At 41.5% G+C, this 16,514-nt stretch overlaps 3 protein-coding genes across 5 annotated transcripts; 1 reads left to right on the forward strand and 2 right to left on the reverse strand.

The window, feature by feature from the left end:
* Positions 1-1,524: 1,524 nt before the first annotated feature.
* On the reverse strand, positions 1,525-5,912 carry LOC118212355 (galactosylceramide sulfotransferase-like). Of its 3 annotated transcripts, none has more exons than XM_035390141.1 (3): positions 5,524-5,912; positions 3,320-3,465; positions 1,525-2,924 (listed from the first exon to the last, which is right to left on the reverse strand). In XM_035390141.1, exons 1-3 carry the CDS (start codon positions 5,722-5,724, stop codon positions 1,778-1,780), a joined length of 1,494 nt encoding a protein of 497 aa, XP_035246032.1. In that variant the 5' UTR covers positions 5,725-5,912; the 3' UTR covers positions 1,525-1,777. The 3 variants fall into 3 exon arrangements, with proteins under 3 accessions (XP_035246032.1, XP_035246033.1, XP_035246034.1); XM_035390142.1 differs by having other exon boundaries at positions 5,507-5,621; XM_035390143.1 differs by having other exon boundaries at positions 3,320-3,452; positions 5,524-5,597.
* A 1,437-nt stretch (positions 5,913-7,349) lies between these two features.
* On the reverse strand, positions 7,350-8,745 carry LOC118212357 (heat shock protein, alpha-crystallin-related, b11). The gene has a single exon (XM_035390144.1). It carries the CDS (start codon positions 8,646-8,648, stop codon positions 8,025-8,027), a length of 624 nt encoding a protein of 207 aa, XP_035246035.1. The 5' UTR covers positions 8,649-8,745; the 3' UTR covers positions 7,350-8,024.
* A 2,190-nt stretch (positions 8,746-10,935) lies between these two features.
* Positions 10,936-14,520, forward strand: atp5mea (ATP synthase membrane subunit ea). The gene is made up of 4 exons (XM_035392463.1): positions 10,936-11,071; positions 12,198-12,252; positions 12,918-13,016; positions 14,448-14,520. Exons 1-4 carry the CDS (start codon positions 11,036-11,038, stop codon positions 14,471-14,473), a joined length of 216 nt encoding a protein of 71 aa, XP_035248354.1. The 5' UTR covers positions 10,936-11,035; the 3' UTR covers positions 14,474-14,520.
* The last annotated feature ends 1,994 nt before the right edge of the window (positions 14,521-16,514 follow it).

Genomic DNA, 16,514 nt, shown 5'->3' on the forward strand with positions numbered 1-16,514 from the left:
CATTGCAAGAGTTTCTCTGTGCCATTCACTGCTACCATTTTAATGTGCTGGCGTTCCCAGTTTGCATCCGTGTAGTTCAGCATAGAAAATGTTCGCTTATTCTTCCTACGCAAGTACATTTGACTTATCTCCACGTAAATTATGGCTGATGATTATCTGTTTCAGATGGTTATGACTGTTGCCCTCGGTGGTGCTGCAGGTAAGTGTGTTTAGATCTCTGTCCTACCTGAACCCTGAGGTAGATCTGTGGGATTAACGGTGTTTTCCTGGTGCCCAACAGACTCTGCCAGCCAGGTTGATGTGAGGTGAAGAACAGATTTTAATCCTGTGAGATACTAAATGTATTTTCAAACACTTTTTAAAGTGTTCCTTTCTGCTGATCATGTAAGTCTTAACACATGAAATTTTTAGAATGATAGAAATGCATGGGTATGCATTTCACAAAAAGCTGTAATTTCTCTAGGTTAAATTGTTAATACTGGGGGAAATAAAACAGAATTAATTGTATTAAAGACAAATCAAAGAACAATAACTGGTGTTGCAGAATTACAAATCAAAGTTAAGTCAAGAGAAACAGCTTACGTGAATTGAATGCAATTATAATATTCATACTATATATACTGGGGCGACATAGCTCAGGAGGTAAGACCGATTGTCTGGCAGTTGGAGGGTTGCCGGTTCAAACCCCGCCCTGGGCGTGTCGAAGTGTCCTTGAGCAAGACACCTAATCCCTAACTGCTCTGGCGAATGAGAGGCATCAATTGTAAAGCGCTTTGGATAAAAGCGCTATATAATTGCAGTCCATTTACCATTTACCATGAACTAGGCAAATCATGCATTCTACACTGTGCTTAACCCCTCGCTGTCTGAGAAATGTTCCTAGGCAGGTCTGGCCAGCACTACTGCTAATAACTGGGTGGTTGAACTTGTTTTTTTACACTGAAATTTGATCTGGCAGAGAGCATCAATTGAATTACTGTAATGTAAGGACCGTCCCTGTCGTTGTCACAATAACTGAATTATTTGTGGTCATCAATTCAGTGCTTCAGTACATGTTCACCATGGCTACGTATTAAAAATGTATCTTAATGGCAAGTAAATCCACTGTTGCAAAGAATATTAAACAGGCGACAACAGGAGACAAATTTGTTATTCCTGTGGTGACTGTTTCTTCTTCTTTGGTTTTGTTTAACACCGGTTTACAAACAGCAAAAAGGTGCATTACTGCCACCCACTGATCATTTTTATGAGGATGTGGGGGGAATATATTAGGGTGGGAAAGACAAGGAGATGTGGAAACAGGGTTGATCCTTCGTGATCATAAATTACTGGACAAAGGATGTTTCGGATTTAAAGATACTATACTATTGGTGGAAACGTTATGGTCTCTATATATTGGTCAGGATGTGTACCCCTCATTCTCATTTAAACCTATGACTGTTATATAATAACCAGGACCAAAGTTTAAGCAAGATCACAGTTCCTGCTTTTTTTATGATGTAATTATTCTGTGCAAACCAGGTATGTTTGTCCATGATGCACCATTATTTATTTTAAGTGGTTCACAGCATCAAGCATCTGTGCTTGATTTTAGCATCTTGAGATCATGGAACATTCAGTACATTTGAATTCTACCTCATTTTCCTTTACAGAAATTCTGTATGAAACAACCAAGTTACGCAGACCCACGTACTGTACAGAGCACTCAAATTACAGAATAAATGTGTTACAAAAACAAATACAGCAGTCACAGCAGTCCCTGGGCGGTCTGGCACTGTTACCAGTTGATGAGATGGCGGATGTGCCCCCAGAGCTGCGTGATCCACAGGTCCCCGCCAAGCAGGGAGAGGTATTGTATCTCCGGGGTGAGCATGCGGAGGCAGAGCTGTCTCTGAGCCTCGTCTACGTCCTGACGGAGGTTGTACCCCATGATGGAGTGCTCCCCGACCGGCTGCCAGGGCTGCATGTACGGGTCCCGGATGCGGGTGGGCTCCACGGCGAAGCCCCCCTCGATGCAGGCGTCCGCCAAGCGCCGGTTCCTCTGCCGCAGCTCCTGCACCTCCCGGCGCATGCGAGCGTGCCCGAACGCCTCCACCCGTGCCCAGAAGCTGGCGTTGAAGTGGCGGTAGAGCCGCCAGTCCGCGCCGTTCCACTGGCGCGCGCGCTCCCTCTGCTCGGCGCTCAGCGGCGACACGGCCGCCTCCTTGCGCATGTTCAGCCTGAAGAACTGCAGGTCCTCCGCCTCCCAGCAGAGGGCGTCCCTGAGCAGCACCAGCGACTCCTCGAAGTGCTCAGCCAGCAGCACCAGCTGGAAGCGCTGCTCGATGTGGCTGATGGCGAGCCCCACCTGGGAGTCCTCTGGCCCCAGGGCGTGGTCGTACCCCAGGTCGAAGAGCTGCAGGTTATGCAGGAAGAAGGCGTTGTAACCGCCAGGGCGGTAGTAACGGCGGGGCTGGCGCAAAAACTCGGCCAGCTTGTCCCGGCCCGGGATGGTCCAGGTGAGGGGCACCAGCCGGCCGTAGTAGTGGAAGGAGGACTCGAAGACGCGGGCGGGGTCACGCAGGATGGTGATGTAAGCGGCTTGGGGTGGCAGCAGGCGGGCGACCTCGGCAGCATCGAAACGCATGTGGCTGCCGATTATGTTGAAGCAGAGTCCCGGGCGGTAGCCCTCCACCTGCCCGCGCTCGAACGGCCGGGGGTAGAAGAAGTCGTTGCGTCCGTGCGGCAGCGCGATCCTGAGCCCGTGCTTCTCCCCGAAGCGGAGCAGGATGTTGAGCACCGTGCTGCTGGCCGTCTTGTGAGTCTTCAGGAACATGATGTCTACCTTCGGCCTGCAGGCTCTCGCCTTCCCCGAGGCATTCTGGGAGGCGTTGGATTCTTGTTCAGCCGGTGGGTGTTGCGCACAGGAGAGTGGCACCAAGATCCTGCAGGAACATATGAGTGAAGCCCAGTCTCTTCTTTCATGATTTTAATGACCAAACGAATCTGCTCTGTGTGAGAAGAATAGACCTGGGTCAAAGGTCAAATATGCGTATCTGCAATACTTCACATGCCAGGATCATTTGAAAACACTCTGGCAGAGCCCTGACAATTTCCAGTGAAACATGTCATAAACATGGGTACAATCACTTAAAAAAAGATTTCATTTGTTTTGAATATTGGTGTAAATTTATGTTTTTAATTCTCAGTAATCTGCAGGAATTATACTGGTGCCTAAAGGGTTTAAGTATCATAAATTGCTATGGATAAAACCAATTTTGTTGAACACTTTTGGCATGGAATTGGGTAATCAGTGGAAATGCTGCAGTTTCATACTCACTCCTGTGGGTGGCGCTGGTGAATAGGTCCAGACAGGCAGGACAGCAGCATCGCCAGGCTGGTCATCAAGACTACCAGAAGCAACCCTGTGCCCAATGATCTGTGCCGCCTAAAACACCTTACAGCCATGCTCCCTACAAAGCACACCTGTGGCAGAAAACACACCTGGAGCTCAAAACACACCTGTGGCTGAAAACACACCTGCAGCTCAAAACACACCTGTGGCTCAAAACATACCTGTGGCTCAAAAAATGCATTTTCAGCTCAAAACACACCTAGAGCTCAAAACACCTGTGGCTCAAAACACACCTGCAGCTCAAAGCACACCTGTGGCTCAAAACGTACCTAGAGCTCAAAACACACCTGTGGCTCAAAACACACCTGCAGCTCAAAACACGCCTGCGAATCAAAACACACCTGCGGCTCAAAATACACCCGTGGCTCAAAAAACGCATCCTCAGCTCAAAACACACCTGCAGCTCAAAACACAGAATGCAGAATGCACATGACTCTCAGTGCCTAGATCAGGCCGCTCCCCCCTCCCCCCTCATGAGTCATTCTAAGCATTTTGAGATGTTTCATAAAGGTGTGTCAAGTTCTTTAAAGTGGTTTAGCAGTGCGTAATGAGCGTGAAGTGTGTGTTGTTGCTTACAGGGGTGTAAAGTCGGTTGAAGGTTTGGTAAGAGGAAGAGACAATGCTGAAATGCCACCAGCATGTTTGCAGTTAAAACAATGTGAAACCAAACATTCCACAAAGAGAATACACTTCGCGGAAATGGTCGGTCACATTGTCATGCTTTTGTGTGTAGTACATTTCACCTGGCCATCAAACCACATGAAACATACCATTGACTAATCAGCTCTGTGCAGTCACACAGGTGTGCTTACCCTCCCAGCCAGATGATCTAAATTTAATACGAGTGCCAACACTAAAATTATTATACTTGCAATGCTCTGCTTTGTGACAATTAAATCTTAATTAATGAAGATCAGCCAGCTGCATGTGTAGTTACAGTAGCAGTGGAGATGTGCATTATGTAAGTTACAAGATTTTATTTATTTTTTTGACGTACTGATTGTTGCTATGCTACTATGTTACTTTGCTGAGTGTTTAAACCTTCACACATGCATTTTTGGCTCTGAACCAATGTAAACGCAATGTAAGTGTGAAGTGAATATAATTGTGTACATATGAGGCTTTTCAATGAATGTAAATGTAAATATTGTGTATGTAAATGTAGATGTGGTGTTAATATGAATGCAGTGTAAATGCCAATTCACTGCTAATGTACTGTCAATCTTATGTACATTGAATGTAAATGTGGGCTAAATGGATGCCTCAGCTTTGTTAATGAGCTGTTCCTCATCCATTTAGCTACTGGGCATCGAAGCTGCAGGTTCTGATTGAAAGAGCATTCCGACCACGCTCACTAGCTTAGCACCTGCACATGAATTCCACACTGACAATAAAAAAACTAACTGTTCTAGGCTACAGGTGTTATATTTAGTGAATAAATTAATTATAATAAATTATTCTGTCACTGCAAGTTTGATAATGTAATAGTTGTTTGTTTTCAAGTGAAGAATGGAGATGAATGTCCTATCACAGCCTGTGAAGCTATGTAAAGCAGAGTTGGTCCTGGTTTGTGTGGGTAATGATGTTTTTGCATGACAGTGCAGACAGGCGAATCCTCTCTTCTCTCCTGCATGTGATATGCCAGGTGTTTGGGAAAGTACTGGTGCTGCTCTAATCCAGTTCTGACTGCTTGTTTGTGCATTTACAGTTTCCACAGTAAAAGAGGTGATATGGGTTTGCTCTCAGTGTTTGTTTTTGGAATCGGGTGTTGTAACCATTAACACCAGCGACACGTTTATCTGTGTATTAAGCAAATTCAAAAGTCTCTACTGAACTGAGAGAGAGCTTCGCTGAGGTTTTATATTGTAGGTTCTCTAAGAAGTAGGGAAATACTCCACAAAGCCTTGTCTCTGAAATCTGACCTCTGACCCTCTTTAACCCTATCTCCTATTTGCTCTCATCCGCAGTGAAGCGCGCACACACACACATCTACATACATTTAATTATCAGTTTCCTCATTACCAACACACTATCACTCTCATTACTAACACATTGCAGCCTTCTACAAACTGCTACACAGTACTAATAAATGCATACATACAGTATAATTACCTGCCCAAGGTTCTCACCTGTGGTTGTAATTTGCAGTTGTTGGCAGCGACAGTGCAGAGACGGAATGGGCTTTCCTTCAGTCTCCAGCCAGGGCCAGCATGTGCCCTGCTCCACACATTCAGCTCTAATCTGCCCTGGAACCTGCTCTGTGAGTTGCCCTCTACTACTGCTGCTGCTGCGAAACACCCACCATTACCTCTGTCTCCTCCCACTTGCATATGCACTCATCTAATCTCCAAATATCACATCAATGAGGAAACACAAACAACTCAAAAAGGAAAAAAATTCAAAGCAGAACCCAGAGTGCACACATCTGACAGGTTAGACATGCAGAGGGACATTGTGTTCATTTATCATTCTGACTGTCAAAACAGTCCGAAACAGATTGGGTTTTAAATTCAGGGACTTGTACTATGTCACTCAGCAGTCTGCTGATTTCCTGACAGTCTGGAGTATTAAATCCTCACTGTGCTGTATCTTTCTGAAGAGTAGGGCAATAGGATCCATGGTGTACAGTACAATGACGAGTGATCTGTACACCTTGTTCTGATGTGTCTTTGTATTATTCGTGTAACTTTGGTTTGAACCCCGTATGGGCCAAGACACATTGCCTTGAGTTTACTATGCTTTGTCAGTTAACAGAACAAAATCACGTTTTTCTTGTCGGGGAATCGAATACCTGACTCCTGCATGGCAGGCAGGGATACGGGCCACTATACTAACAAGGACAAAGCACTTTGTCCCCCTGTCAGTATACCCACACCTCATCGCCAATGACACTTCACTCAAAATGTCTGAACACCAAAATGTACACTTTAATTACAAAGTATAAATTTGACTTTTAAAATGTTTTATTTAAGTTCATATATTTTACCTTTTAATTTTTTTAAGCCTACACTGCTGAAGACTGTTTAAATGTCATGATTCAACAGAATGAAGTAGAAAAAAAAATACTGCTCTCAGCACAGTAAATGTCTGCTGCATGCCTGTGGTTTTATGCACTAAAATCAGCCCGTGGCGATTTTGGAAAATCACTGCTGGTGGCTCTTGATGTAGATTACTTGGGGCGATGTAATAAATGACTGTCAAGTGAGACAATTGCCCGGAAATGTGCCAACATTTGCCAAAATACATGAGCTGGGAGTCCGTTAGACAGAAGATCTAAAGGTCCCTGGTTCATACCTGGGTTTTGCCATTTTGACCTTATGTGAGTGGAGTTGACCCCACCACTTGAGTTCACTAACAGCCCAGCCTCCTAGCCAGTGCTGAAACAACACAGTTGGCAATCGTGACAGCTTTCTCATTTAGGACTGTTGGTTATTTGTGCAAACCTATTCCTGAGATGTGGACCTGCACTAAAGGCCATGTGTGGCACTGTGGGAACATTGCTGTCAATCATTCATTGTGTTTAAATGTAATTGTAATTACAATTCAAACACAATTTGATAAATGACCATGAAGAAGGCTGTATTGACCTCTTGCTGAGGAATGACTGAATTACAGGTCAGAAAACTTTAATATATGCAAAATAATATTGGATACTGGAACTTGTATACCAGTATATATATATATCAAAATATCATGTCTGGTTTATTGCTTGAAAAATCAAAATGACTTTTCACAGAGCTAAGCATTGAAATTGTACATTATTATAAAACCAGATCATATATTCCTGTAAACAGAAGTAAACCACACAAGGAATGACAGAAAGTTATTATAAACACAAATTTTACAAAGCTGTTATCTGAAATTAAAGCAAAACTTCATTTTGAGCTGGGATTGAACTCAAAGAGAAAGTTTGTTGAGATGCCTGTGTTAACTGGTTTGAGAACATGGACCTTAATGAACTGTAACTTTTTTAATGAAAAATTTGTGAACAATGAAATGTCATTTTAACATTCACACACGGTAGATCCAATCAAGTAGTTAAGCATCACCACTTACATTGAATGTCATTTGGAAATTTTTGTCAAATTTGTCTTTGCAAAGGTGAACAATGATTCATTTAGTTTTTTGCTCTTGAAAATACAATTAACTGTTGCTGTGATCCTCATGTTACCTTCTCTCTTCAGAATACATTGTGGACAGTTCTGTAGGTGTTCGTCAAAATTTGGACCAGAGCCACAATCACCATCCCTAGAGCTTCATTAGTATCTCTTCAACAAGTATGTGATTATTTGCTCCACAACTGATACACCTCTGAGGTATTTCCATTCACTCAGTGAAAGTAAATGTCAACAAGTAAACAACACAAATACTTCACATTGAAGCAAGTAATTTATTCATAGAAGTCACTGCAACAAACAAGGTGCCAAAACTCTATATTTTATCTCCATGGCAAATACTCCAAGAATTGCTCTCTCTTGAATTGTTTGGGTAAAAAACATTAATCTTTATAAACGACAGTAATACAGCTCATGAAGTCATTTGTTAAAGGAAAATGAAAGAGTAAAGGAATATTTTTTGAATTGTAGATATTGGGCCCATATTAATCCCTGTGGTACTTTTTCCTGTCAGATCAGTCCTTGGAGGAATCCACTGTGGTGATATTGTTGTCACTCTCTGAGCTGAGGGGCTGTGGGGTCTTCACAGAGGGTACGCAGTCAATGGGCACCACTCTCTCAGAGTGACCAGCCAGCGCCTCCCTCGGAGCCTGTATCTGGAGCCGCCCGTCCGACAGGGAGCACGTCACCGAGCTGGGGTTCACACCTTCAGGCAGATCAAACTCCTGTCTGAACTCTTGTCTTTTATAAGAGTAGGAGCCCTTTCCATCATCCTGCTTCTTCTCCGTCTTCCCACACACCCGCAGCTTCCTTCCCACCTGCTTGACTGTCAGGTCCTCTGGTGAGAAGTCCTTAGTGTCCAGTGTGAGGGCGAAACGGTCTCCCTCGTTCTCCGAGGTGAAGGAGATGGGCTGGACGGCCAGAGACTGGGCAGATGGAAGCGGATCGATCTCTTCAAAAATCTTCCTGTGGAGCTGCTCCATGAACTCCAAGCTCTGCTTCATCTCCTGCATGTGTCTCATCATCTCTTGCTCCATCTGGTAGAAGAGAGGCTGTGTCTCTGGCCAGAGGCTGCGTACGGGCCAGTGGAAGTCCATCAGTGGGCTGTAGGAAGGCTGGAATGCACGGGGGCACAGCATTTCTCTGAGCGTCCTTGGCGTTTTTTTTTTCGCGCTTCTTCCTCTGAGGTTGTGCTGCCTTTCCCTATCTGTGCAGACAGTTTTCTGTTTCGGCTGTGCAGGCTCACAGCTTATATAGCCCGGTCTTGTGGAATGTTCCAGATACCTTCCAGTCACTGCACTGGCAATCTGATCTGTGCCGTACCTCTCTAGAGTGTTATGACAACCCCAGTTCAGTCATACTCCAAAATAAGCTTATTACAATGTGGCCATCAAATGCCTGTCTAAGTAAGTATTGTTCTATTTAAAGAGGCTACACAAACATACTGAGGGGGCTTCATAACTTTTGTTATCGGCAAGTGCTATTTCAGTGGAATTAATCAACAGCTGCTTGGTCACATATGAATTTTGGACGACGATGCTAAACGTTGGTTCTCTTAAAATGTTTCACAAAAAAATGTGATCATTAAATTCTTTAAATTAATAATATTTGTCAAAAATATTTACACAAACAATATCACAGAATTTTATGTCATTTGTATTTTGTTTCTGTTAATTATGCTAATCAAATATTTATCCCATTGTGTGGTAGCTGGTTCACTTATAACTTTGTTTCCGGAACGTATGTGTCACGGTCTTGAATTTAGCAAGAGCAGTTCATGCCAACATTCCTTCTAACCGCGTCGCTTGTGAAACCCGAACCTCTGACATAACTTGTAACCAGCGCCTCAGTCTCAGTGACGACTTTCTGTCTAATAGATACCAATTTCATATTACATTACATTTATTTGGCAAACACTTTTATCCAAAGCGCCGTGCAATAAGTGCATACTGAAGGTCATTGGAACAACTATAAAACACAGGTCCGATAAGGTGCAATACTCATTTTGTAACAGTTATTCATAGCCATGAACACATTAAGTCCAGTTCACCCACTAAACATTACTCTGACCTAACCTATGCTAAGTCAAACTAGGAGGCATGACAAACTACAACATCAAGATAATGATACAAAGTACAATAAGTGCTGGATGGAGGTATGTGTAACAGGAAAGTGGATTTCTTATCAAAGTGGATAAGAAAGTGATTTCTTTACAAAACCTCTGAAATGCTGTGCGTCTAATGCATTAATGTACAACACGACACGATACAGATAGCTAAATGACATTAATATAAATATATGAATAAATAAATCAGCATGTTTCACCTGTTTATTTTTATTGCAATATTATATTTATGTTGCATACAACTTTTCAATGCTTAAATACATTTAATGAATATGATAGAGTATACAGTTTGTAGCTGCATGTCTGTGGTATTTGTCCACTTGCATGACCCCTAGTGGAAACACTAATTTCACTGTGCGGCAAACTTCCAGTCAGAGAAGATTTGCTCTTTACTAGGATGATACACATGAGAACTGAGAACTATTGAGTAATTGATGAAATTGCTCCAAAAAAAATAACACAGTTCAAAGCACTTGCAACATCTACATTAGCTGGCCAATGTCAATGTTTACCTGTGGGCACACATTTATTTCTGAACAAGCTTTTTGCAGCTTTTGTCATTTGGAATCACTGATGTATCAAATCAGATGTATTTCAGATTAATTCCAATAAATCTCTGATTAACAAAATGTGTCATGGAGAGGTGCATATGCCTTGTTTTTGGATTTCTTTTGTGTCATATGGTTGTTATCCAAATCAGTCAACGAAAAAACTGAACTTGATTTTTATACTAATAATTATTATAATATGCATAACTGTTGCCTATTACAGTTCTAACATACTTATCAAAAGTTTTGAATTAAACATTTAAATTAAAATTTTCTGTTTGATATTTAAAAAAACAAATAATAATCTTGTGAACATGTCAGAAAGTGTATATTTTGTTTTGTGTTGTTATTTTATTTTGTTACTGAAAGCAAAATAACAATGAAATAAAAGAATTAAAGGTCAATCTTCTTGCTGGAGGAAGGGCATGTTAACTGCTGTTGCATACACAGGCAACGTTATAACTAGTGGATTAATATTATGTTTAATTATATTTTTTATATTCTGCTCATTTAATTTATTCACTGTTGAAACAGAACACTCTGCAAACGTAAAAACCCATAAACTGTCAATAACTGAAGTTACTGTCAATAACTTATTACTATTTCCTGTAGTGTCAAATAATATTCAGAGAAACATTTTTGTGTTTCATTTGGAAATAAAGAAAACAATAAAGAAAATAACAATAAAAAGGAAACTAAAAATAAAAGGGATGAAGTGATTCTCTATTAATGTGCACAACGTCACGACTGTGACGCAGGTGGCGCAAGAGTTCAAAATTTCCCATCTTCCTCTTCCGCCCATCTCTGATTAGCCCCGCCCACCGTCTCTCAAACAGCCACAGAAAACAGCAAAATGGTTCCTCCGGTGCAGGTGTCGCCGCTTATTAAGGTAACTTGCGTTGTCCCGATACATTGTACAACCCATGATAATTTGGTATTTTTTATTTTTTCTTGGTAACGTTTTCACTACATTACAAATTTATTTGCATTATTTATTTATTTTTTTATAACTCAGTTGACATTGAATGATTGGGCGCTAGCATAGCTAGCCGGCAAGATAACGAGACTACATAGCTTGGCTACATAGGTTTGTATGAAAGATTATACTTGCTAGCTATCTGACGTTCGCTAATGGCTAACTGTCGTTGGCTAAACATCAAAGTCCTGTTCCATAAGCCGAGCAAGCTGCTTTGTATCCATGTAGGTGGTTAGCTCACGTCAGTACTCTGGAGTGTTTAGTATGCTAGCTAATGGCAAACGTTGTAATGACCATGCTAATTAGCCTTGGACCGAATTGAAGGTCAATACGACAGGCCGACCAGTATCTAGCAAACATTTTTTTCGTTAGCATAAACAACATTTAATCGCCTGGCTATTGAATAAGATCGCGTAGTTCTTCCTTCCCGAGACGAGGAAATCGAATGTCATGATTTAACTGGTCGTGTGCACCCGAATGCTATCCCGTTCAGTTGAGGTTCTGCATACTGTCTTGCTGTACATGCAGTTGTCTTTCCAAAACTGTTCTCGTAGTATTCGAGAAGCAATGGTTGCATCATGTCTTTCATTCAACGCTACTGAACTGTATCATTGAATAGACTTTGGTATCAGTACTGAAAACTCTCATAGCCTCAGCAGGAAGTCAGGTTTTTGTAGTACTGTACGAGAACATGCATGCATACCACAGAGCTGGTATGCATGCAAGTGCGAAACTGCTAACTTGCCAAAAGAGACATTAGGGGCCCACGATTTATTTAATACGTGAATACATTAACTGGTTATATCCTAATGTGAAAATATGGGAATTTTCAAAAATTGTAATAGACAGTGCATGAATGCAGTGCATCTGACTGGTGCCAAGTTTAATTTGAGCGTAGATGGAAAGTGCCTTTGCACACTTGTTATCCCTTTGCAACAACCTCTCGCAGCCCTTCTTCACCACACCACACAGTTCACAGTTAGTTAGTTAGTTTGGAAACCCCTGCTTTATGTAACGTCTGTTTTTCTGCTGTTTACAGACGGCCAGATGGTCAGCCTTGCTGGTTGGTGTGATCTATGGCAAAAAGAGATACGGTAAGTTACAGCACACATACAAAACTGTATAGCACCCAATAACTTCATAAGTTATGGTGTGGTCTAGTGATGGTAGTGTATATCAATAAAATACTAACGTTTAAGCTGTATGTTGTTCAAGTGACCATTTTAGTTTAATGTGCTTTGCAGGTGTTGTTTATGAGGGTGTAGGTTCTTAAATTGATATTAAGCAAATAATTTTTCAACACCTGCAACTAGACATGCCCATTCTTTAATAACAGCACTGTAGCGCAGTTGTGAAAAACTTAACAACCTAGTTCCTAGTTGATGAATTTATAAGATTTTTTTCAATTTAAACTCTGTAAGTCTAGTTATAACTGTAACTGTTTTAAATCTGTAATTTGATTGTATTTTGAACATTGTTACATTGTTAGGTTGAGTGTTGTCTTGATGTGAATTTTATCTTTGTGTCTGAAATTATGTACTGCTGCCCTTCTTGGCCAGGTCTCTTTTGGAAAAGATATTTTAATCACTGTGGGATTAACCTGGTTAAATAAAGGCAAATAAATAATCAATAAAAATGTCTGGTGATTGGCATTGGTTTGTAACCTCCAGTATTTTCATTTTTTCTTATTTTGATTTGACACTGCATTATTTTGATGGAACTGTTCATTTGACGTTGCATTCTTTGCTTTAAATGCCAGACTACTTGAAGCCCATCGCTGAGGAGGAGAGGCGGGTGGAGGAGGAGGAGAAGAAGGTCAGGGAAGAACAGGAGCGCATTGCCAAGCAGCTGGCTGAAGGTATCCCTGATAAACACACACACCCATACCCACGGCATCCATATTAGCCTCCTGCACATCGATACCCCTGTGCTGTTCATATTAACCACCGGCATACTCATACATGTGCAGCAGTCACATCAGCCTCCTGCACTTCAGTACCACTATGCTGTTCATATTAACCACCTGCATACTCGTACATGTAAAGCAGTCATGTCAACCACCACCAACCTGCACTCTCTATTAAAATTGTAATTACTTTGAGACCTTGGATGCTACCGCACTATATATTTGAGGTACAGTGCCCTCAGAATGTATTAGCCCCCCATTGATTATTTCTGGTTTTGCTGCGTTGCAAAGTAAAATTACATTAATATATATTTTTCTGGTTCTTTAAAAGCCGGTCTCTATAATTGAAAATAAAATTAGTTTATAGGTGTCTTCATAATTCCCCCCCCCCCCCCCCCCCCCCCTGTTTCGCTGACATTGTGAGGTCTTGTGACTGAAGGAGCTGATCAGATCAGTTATGCATTCATGAAGAACTGCCTTCAGAACTTTGAGATGAAGTTGTTTGGAGGCAAATAGCTGGAGAAGGTTATGAATAGATTGCAAAACTTGGAACATTCCTGTTAAGTGAACTGTAACAAAACTGAAAAAATGTGGCACAACCCAGGCGGGGAAGCCTGCTATTGTTAAGGAAAAGATGCCTAGAGAAGAATACTGGAAAATCATTGAGGAGAACCGGTTTCAGTCCACAATGATCTGCATTTAGATTGAAGATGTTCTAACAAAGCAATGACCCAGTCACACGGCAAAATGTTAAAAGGAATGGCTTAAAAGACAGGAGGTCAGTGTTCTCGATTGGCCCAGCCAAAGCCCAGATTTCGCATTGGAAGATATATGGTATGACATGAAAATTGCTGTTTGCCTATGTGATTCAGCTGATTTTCATGGAGGAATGGGGTGAAAAACTCCCAGGTCTGAATGTCTAAATTCCATGCAGTCACCTGAGAAGATTCAGAGCTGTAATAACCAAAGTCCTATCTACAAATTGTAGATTGGGTGGGGTGTAAATATTTCTAAATCAGAAATGTCTTTCATTTTTGGAAAACAAATATTGGTGATTTTTGAAATGTATTGAAACTTTTAAAATTTGTAACTGGGCAAGATTTTTGAAGTTCAAGAAAGCTGAATACTTTCTGAAGGCACTGTACATGGAGTTAAACTGTTGTTCTTATGAAGTACATCGAAACAAGTAGGCCTACATTTAAAGAGTTCATGTGGAGCTGAGGGCAGTTTTGAGCCGGTCTTTAGTGAAAGATAGCATGCACTCAAATAGGTTGTGATCTTGAGAAATGTAGGCGCTTAAGAAAATGCAGTGAAATTACTGAAATAAGTGAAATGTGCTTAATTTATTCTCTAATGTTTCCTTCTTTTTTCTTTTGAACACAGCCAGTGAAGACACCATTCTGAAGTAAATGCACTGGAATTGAATTTGTTTATTGGAATAAAGATGAAAAATGAGGACTTGTTTTCTTACTTTGTTTGAAGGATAAATGGGTCTTTCACACTATAGGTTCAGAGGTGTCCTTGTGCTTTTAGTGAACAGGGAAGAGCAGCAGTAGAATGGATATGAAGCAGACCCAGTGCAGCATGGGGTAGGGTGCCCTCTTGTGTCTGAACTACGGATGCACATCCACTGACAGTATTGCGGTTCCCACGAAGACGTGTTGGCGCTAAATGGGGTGTTGTTATAAATACAGTGGTAATGTTTCTTTACCTGTGTTTTATTGTATGTCCAACTATTTGAGTAAGTTAACACCTTTAATTCTATAGGCTTTAATTCAATTGGCCACTTATGAAAAGGAATAAGCTTTTCACTAAAACTTGTAGATACTGTCGCCCTCTACATACTCAGTTTGACAGTGTTGGTTTAGCTTCATTGTGAACTATCACTATGTGAAAATGGTATTGATCATTTTGTATCAGTAATGCAAATTCCAACACAGAATGCACATCTGGGTGCACAACTTGGAAGGCTGGTGTGTTCACTGGTTTTTCTTCCAACCAATTTTTCTGACTTCATTTTCTAATTATTGGTCTACACCAATGTTGATTCAATCCTATGCTGCACCAGAGTAAAATATTTTCGTTAAGGATGTGATGTCTGGAGTTGTCTCATGGAAAAAAAAGAGATTAACAAATGTCACATCAAGCCAGAAATGGGGTTATAAGCAGAATATGATATGGAACTCCACAATATCGGCCCTCATTGTTCACCGCTGGAGTAAATTGACAATAAAAAAGTTGCTTTCTAAGAATTGCGCTGCATCGCCGTGTTCCCGCGAAGGGGAGCCACAGACAGGCCCAAGAGGTACGCCCATCGGCCCCGTCCTTCAGCGCTGTGGCTCAGAGCTTATCGGAGAGACGGGGGCGGCCTAATCCTCACAGAGCTCAGCGCAAATCCCTGGATTCAGGTCAGGGGCCCAAATTACAAAGTGCTGAGTGAACACAACTCTCTGCTCCTCCCGGTCAGAAGACATACAGAGATATACTATACTGGCCAAAGAGATACTACACACCTACTATTGAGCCCTGGTCAAAGAGATACTATACCTCTGCTATTGATCCCTTGTCAGAGAGATACTACACCTCTGCCATTGAGCCCTGGTCAAAGAGATACTATACCTCTGCTATTGAGCCCTGGTCAAAGAGATACTATACCTCTGCTATTGAGCCCTGGTCAAAGAGATACTATACCTCTGCTATTGATACCTTGTCGGAGAGATACTACACCTCTGCTATTGAGCTCTGGTTGATGAGATACTACACCTCTGCTATTGAGCCCTGGTCTAAGAGAGACTACACCTCTCCTATTGAGCTCTGGTCAAAGAGATACTATACGTTTGCTATTGAGCTCTGGTCAAAGAGATACTACACCTCTGCTATTGAGCTCTGGTCAAAGAGATACTACACCTCTGCTATTGAGTTCTGGTTAAAGAGATACTACACCTCGACTATTGAACTCTGGTCAAAGAGATACTACACCTCTTTCATTGGTGTAATAATAATGCTTAAAAAGGTGCCCAACATGACCCTGACTTGCATTAAAAATAAGTCATTTGTACATCTCAAATTAATATTTACCTCATCTTACTTTATCCATTAACCAGCAGAGAATGTTCAAAAGGATGCTTTGCTAAATGCTTTCCTTGGAAATAACTGAACAAAGTGAGTGCTGTGCTAATAGACCTTATCTGATTAAATATGGACACTCTGCTGCAGATCTGTGGAAAACACGGAGAGTCTGAGAGGTTAAGAGGCTTTATTCCAGAGTGAATCACCAGTCATGATAAAGAACCGCAGACAAGTGGCCAAATACAGCGTGGCAAACTGAAGAGCTTGCCTGTTTTCTCACCAGTACATCTCACAGCACTTTTACTTCTTAATCTGAACTATCTGATTTATTTTACCTTCACTGACCCCCTGTTTTTAACATGCCATGCACACACACACACA

Source organism: Anguilla anguilla, chromosome 14 (genome assembly GCF_013347855.1).
Source record: "Anguilla anguilla isolate fAngAng1 chromosome 14, fAngAng1.pri, whole genome shotgun sequence".
NCBI classification, from domain to species: domain Eukaryota; kingdom Metazoa; phylum Chordata; class Actinopteri; order Anguilliformes; family Anguillidae; genus Anguilla; species Anguilla anguilla.